Raw genomic sequence first — 6000 nt, 5'->3', positions numbered from 1 at the left:
TTTTTTTGAGACGGAGTCTCGCTCTGTCGCCCAGGCTGGAGTGCAGTGGCCGGATCTCAGCTCACTGCAAGCTCCGCCTCCCGGGTTTATGCCATTCTCCTGCCTCAGCCTCCCGAGTAGCTGGGACTACAGGCGCCCGCCACCTCGCCCGGCTAATTTTTTGTATTTTTTTAGTAGAGACAGGGTTTCACCGTGTTAGCCAGGATGGTCTCGATCCCCTGACCTCGTGATCCGCCCGTCTCGGCCTCCCAAAGTGCTGGGATTACAGGCTTGAGCCACCACGCCCGGCCTGCCCAGCTAATTTTTGTATTTTTAGTAGAGGTGGGGTTTCACCATGTTGGCCATGATGGTCTTGATCTCTTGCCCTCATGATCCGCCCGCCTCGGCCTCCCAAAGTGCTGGGATTACAGGCATGAGCCACCACGCCCAGCCATAACCAGTTCATGTTTTAAGTCTTGTTTGTGGTTTTATATACATAGGCTCATAAATGGGGAAGAGACCAGATTTTTACTGGCTTATTATAATGCATTCCCTCCAGAAAATGTATCCAAAAATTGCTCCATGCATAGTGAGCCCATCTTCTAAGAATTGTACAAAACTGGGTAAGCTGTGGCAACTGGACTGCAGAGTTCAAAAAGATAGTGATAATGATGCTACCTCTAGTGGTGGAACTCAGCAACACAAAATAAAACAGCAAGAAAAGGCCACTTAAGCAGATGAGAGGTAGTATGCATTATGTAGCTGTCATGTTTGATATAATTGATTACACATAACCCAAGCTGTAGCAGTAGGTTAAACATTACAAACTTAGCAAAGTAATAGAGAAAACAGATCATCAGAGAAGTCTTCTGAACACAGGGATAATTTCTTAAGTTGTTATTTCAAATATATGGAAAAATTGGGCCAGGTGGAGTGGCTCCCGCCTGTAATCCCAGCACTTTGGGAGGCCGAGGCAGGTGGATCATTTGAGGTCAGGAGTTCAAGACCAGCCTAGCCAACGTGGTGAAATCCTGTCTCTATTAAAATATAAAAATTGGCTGTACATGGCTGGGCGCAGTGGCTCACGCCTATAATCCCAGCACTTTGGAAGGCTGAGGCAGGTGGATCATGAGGTCAGGAGATCGATACCACCCTGGCTAACATGGTGAAACCCCACCTCTACTAAAAATACAAAACAAAAAACAAAAAACTTAGCCAGGCATGGGGGCACATGCCTATAGTCCCAGCTACTCTGGAGGCTGAGGCAGGAGAATCGCTTGAACCCAGAGGTGGAGGTTGCAGTGAGCTGAGATTGTGCCACCGCACTCCAGCCTGTGTGACAGAGCAAGACCCTGTCTCAAAAAAAAAAAAAAAATACATACATATATATATATACACACACACACGCACACACACATATATATATGGAAAAATACACATACTATGTAAAAAAGCATGATCTGTCCAGTGACTTGCTTGGTTCCTAAGTAAATTCAGTAACTGCCTGTAATTTTAAAAAATCTAAATTTTAACAGAGTTACTGAGTTTTCAGGCTTTGGGGCTGGTGATTTTGAAGGCCTTAAAGATTCAAACCTTAAGACTGTGTTTGCATTTTCCCTGTTGTTATAACCCCAATGTTATAACATTGGGGCTACACTGAAATACTATTTTATGTTAGAATTTGTTTTCTTTACTTCTTTTATGACACACACAAGCATGATGCTGGATATCTTTCAAAGTTATTTTGTTTCATGTTTTGTGCCACTTTGAAATTCTAGTGACCATGATTTATGGGTACTTGTAGTGGAGTTTATTCAAACTTACTTTGTTGTTTGCATTGCACCAATTTTCACTGATAATTTTGCTTTATACTATATATAGATTTATTATTGCGGTTTGCTTTTTAGTTACCAGTATTCACTGGAATACAATACTGATATTTGTATTTATGTTACCACATTCCTGTTTTGTGTTTTATTGCCTGCCATGTGTCTGTATTCACTGATACTAATAGGTTTCTTTTTTGCTATATGATCTTATGTTTTTTCATCTTTAGTAGAGTATTACTATACATCTAGAATGTATGAATTCTTGAGTTTCTGAATAAAACAAAGTTTTCTTCTTATAAAACCACTTTAAAATCACTTTCAAAACATGTGTATAAATTTCTGCCCCCAAACATTCCTTATACAATTGGAACGGAATAAGATTCACGACTGTGTGTTAATGCACCAGCAAGTATGGTAATTAATTATCATTAAAGTAACCAGCATCTAACCACACATTTGGATTAAAAAATGTGTCTGAAGATGGCAGTAGCTATCTTTGTTCTCACTGGAACCAATGCTACATATTCCAATTTTGGATTCAGAAGATAAGAACAATATATTCATAACATACATAGGTAGTGAGCTCTTGCTAATGTTAGTTGAACACCATAAATACATGACCCAGAAAATCTGCAAACCAGTTCAAATTGATTTGCAGAGGTGTATTAATAAGCTTTGGCACTGCAAGTGTTCAATTAATATATATGAATAGCTGATTCAGAATTATGTTCAGTAAGTTTCTTTGGTAATTTCTTCCACAAGGGTAAAATCTTCCAAGGACTTTAGTGGCTTGGTCAAAGTAGTGGTTATCTGCCACAATAATTGAGAATATGATGCATGCTTTGTAAGAACTCCACAGGGCAGATGCACTAGTATAGTATTGCTGTATAAATTAACAAAGGAAGATATTTTCTTGGGATTTCCTGATTCTGATAAGTGATTAGACACACGCATTTGACTATGCATTCTCAAGTCTAACTGCAGCTGCTAAGGAAGCAGCTCCACATCTTATAACGTGGCTATCTGCCCATTCTACATATGGTACTATAATGCAGAGCAACCTCAAAAAAAAAAAAAGGATAACTCCTTGTTATTTAAAGAATTGTATTTGCAATGCTAGGGTAGGTATTCAGTAAGCACCCAATAAGAGCTGGTTGAATGTTGCATAAATGAATGTGATTAAGTGCCTTTAATCTTCTTCATTTCCTTTTGGGAAGCTCTTAAATTAATAGTAGTTAAATTTAATCATAGTATTATCAGTTTTTAATAACACTAGACATAGGTAAGATAATAATAATTGCAATACTTTGAGCAACCATGAACAAATAGTTATTTATAACAATGATTACTATTGATAATGAGCTAGAAAGTTATTTCTGTGTGTGAAAGAGTATATGAGAAACTATTATCAAAGAACAACTTTTGCATAATTGTTTATTCAGAGACTCTTCTTCACCAGAGGCAACCACTGAGATGCCAGTCCTCTGGAGAACATCATGGTCAGCTGACAAGACATCCTGGATAGAAATCACACCAACCTGTAAGATTCAGGGTGGGACAGAAAAATAATGTAGATAGCAGACTTTCAAAACTGCCCAAAGAAACACGGAGGCAAAGTACATTTCTGCCCACAAGAGGGCTTATAGCAGCAGTCTTGTAAGATATAAAAGTCTCATTAAAATGGAACTTTTATGGAAATTGAAGCTACCTTTCACTTCTCTTTTTCCTAGGTGAGCCACTTTGGTAAACTCATAACTTATAGTTAGCTATAAACCAATTGTGTAGGTCAATATATGCATAGAAGTGAATAAAATTTGATGGAGAACAAATGTCTTAAAAAATGGGATTCTGGCCAAGCATAGTGGCTCCTGTAATTCATCACTTGAGGCCAGGAGTTCAAGACCAGCCTGGGCAACATAGTAAAACCCCCATCTCTGCAAAATAAATAAATAAATAAATAACCAGGCATGCTGGCACACTCCTGTAGTCCTATTTGAGAGGCTGAAGGAGGAGGATTGCATAAGCTCAATAGTTCAAGGCTGCAGTGAGTTATGATCGCACCACTGCACTCCAGCCTGAGAGACAGAGTGAGACCCTGTCTCTAAAAAAAAAATAAGTGGCTGGGTGCAATGGCTCACGCCTGTAATCCCAACACTTTGGGAGGTCAAGATAGGAGAACTGATTGAACCCAGAAGTTTGAGACCAGCCCTGGAAGCACAACAAGACCTCATCTCTACAAAAAATTTAAAAAATAAATTAGCTGCATATGGTGGTGTGTGCCTTTAGTCCTAGCTACTTGGGAGGCTGAGGCAAAATGATGGCTGGAGCCCAGGAGTTCAAGGTTGCAGTGAGCTAGGATTGCACCACTGCACTCCAGCCTGGGCCACAGAGTGAGATCCTGTCTCTAAAAATAAAAAATACAAATAATAAGTAGGATTCTGCATTTGCATGATTTGTCTTAAACTCTCTCCCTGAGCTCTTTCATTGCAAAAAGTATCAGTTATTCCAAGAGCTGTAGCTATATACTGCAGTAATGGAACAAGCCACAGTAATTTTTAGTTCCAATAAAGGACTGTTGTTGAAGGCGCACCCCTCCTCTGCCTGTTTATGTCTCCCAACTCCAGAGGAGAAAGAGAAGCTTTCTCTTTATGTAAGAAGCTTTTCTTTATGTAATTTATTCAAAACACATTAAAGCCATTAGGTAATTGCACAATACTGAGATCTGTGCATCCACTAGTGGGTTGGAATTCATAAATGTGACAGTGAAATTATAGAAGCCTGTCATCCATACGTACCATATGCTTACTGCTATCTAGTCTGTTGTATAAAAGTAAGACACAATGTGTATAAGCGCCATGCTGATGAATGATTGAGAAATTTGGTATTGTATTTATGGTACTAACTACTAAAGTTAAATATAAGGTATCTGAGAGTCAATGTCATGGATGCAAGGACAAAAATAATTCATTTGCTTTTCAAATCTGCCAGTTTCATAAAACTGGATACAAGTTATATTGTCCTTTCTTTAAAGTAATTTTAAATCCCTCTGACAACAATTGTGCTGAAAAGCTTGTAATGTCACTGTCTCACTCCTAGCACGACGCACAAAGGCCACAGTAAATTAAACAAATGTCTGAATTCAGTGGTATATTCCACACCATGCTTTCAAGTTAAAAAGTCATGTCTTTGAACTATGTCGTATTAACTACAAAGCATATGTCTACAGCCCTGATGGATATCTTTTGGGAAAGATTAACTTCCATTTTCCCAGACTCCTACCTCCCCTCCCACTCTTGTTTGTTTGTTTAACAAGTCAAGCTGCTTTGGAATCATGTAACAATCAGTCCTCCATTAAAGACATAATTACATCCTATAAGTATACACTATTTGAAAAACATTCTATTTTTTTTTTTTTAAGAAACTGGTCCTTTTCCCACAAGATTCCATTTTTTGTGAAGTTTTTATAATTTATAATTAAATTATTTAGGAGCAGTTTTAAAGAGCATTTCTCTCAATCTCTAATTATATAACTTAATACAGAATTCCAATACTATAGACATCTGTTTTCCTTTTTCGTGTAGATAAGGAAAATGAAGCATAAAAACATGAAGGAGCACTTCTCAGTGCACAGAGATGAGAAGGTGACAGTTACTGCCTTCTAGGTGAACTCAGGATCTGGCCTATTTTTGTAGGCAATGTATATATTCAGCGCCCACAGAATCCCACAGTTCACCAAGGAGGAGCACCAGCCCAGGATGCCTTATTCTCCTGACAATTTCTAATCATCAGCCTCCTATCAGTAGATAAATAAACTATCAGCCATAAGCCCAGTAGATAAAATGACATTTTTATAATCAGACTAAGTGATGCAAACATATTCACTAATAGACACAAACCTTTCAATTTTCCATCAAAGTTTGGATTGGTAGCTACTTTTAAGCCAGGATGAGGTAGCAGAAAGCAGGAAATGTTGGTGAAACAGGAATGGATGTGTTTTCTGACATTCTGTAGTTCTTCATGCTGGTTCCCTGAGACCTGCAGTAAATCATTCTGAAGTTTAAACTACTTTCATCATAAATTTTGCAAAGGAATTCTGTGACATCTTATATTTGCTATGTCTTTTTGGTCCCACAATGATAAAAATGACACGACAGGGCTGCTACTAAAGAAAGAAGAAAGTTTTGGGTGAGTT

The 6000-nt window shown here is 38.4% G+C and overlaps 1 protein-coding gene across 2 annotated transcripts in view; it reads right to left on the bottom strand.

The window, feature by feature from the left end:
• ATL1 (atlastin GTPase 1) overlaps nucleotides 1-6000 on the bottom strand; it is a 101827-nt gene that overhangs the window by 12814 nt on the left and 83013 nt on the right. For both annotated transcript variants that reach the window (XM_017849462.1, XM_017849461.1), the window contains one exon: nucleotides 5705-5843. In XM_017849462.1, the coding sequence (XP_017704951.1) occupies nucleotides 5705-5843 (139 nt within the window). The remainder of the gene's footprint in view (nucleotides 1-5704; nucleotides 5844-6000) is intronic.

Source organism: Rhinopithecus bieti, unplaced genomic scaffold (assembly GCF_001698545.2).
Source record: "Rhinopithecus bieti isolate Rb0 unplaced genomic scaffold, ASM169854v2 scaffold_29928, whole genome shotgun sequence".
In the NCBI taxonomy this organism is placed as follows: Eukaryota; Metazoa; Chordata; class Mammalia; order Primates; family Cercopithecidae; genus Rhinopithecus; species Rhinopithecus bieti.
Note: the sequence above shows the minus strand (reverse complement) of the source record. Positions and strands in the feature narration are given on the sequence as shown.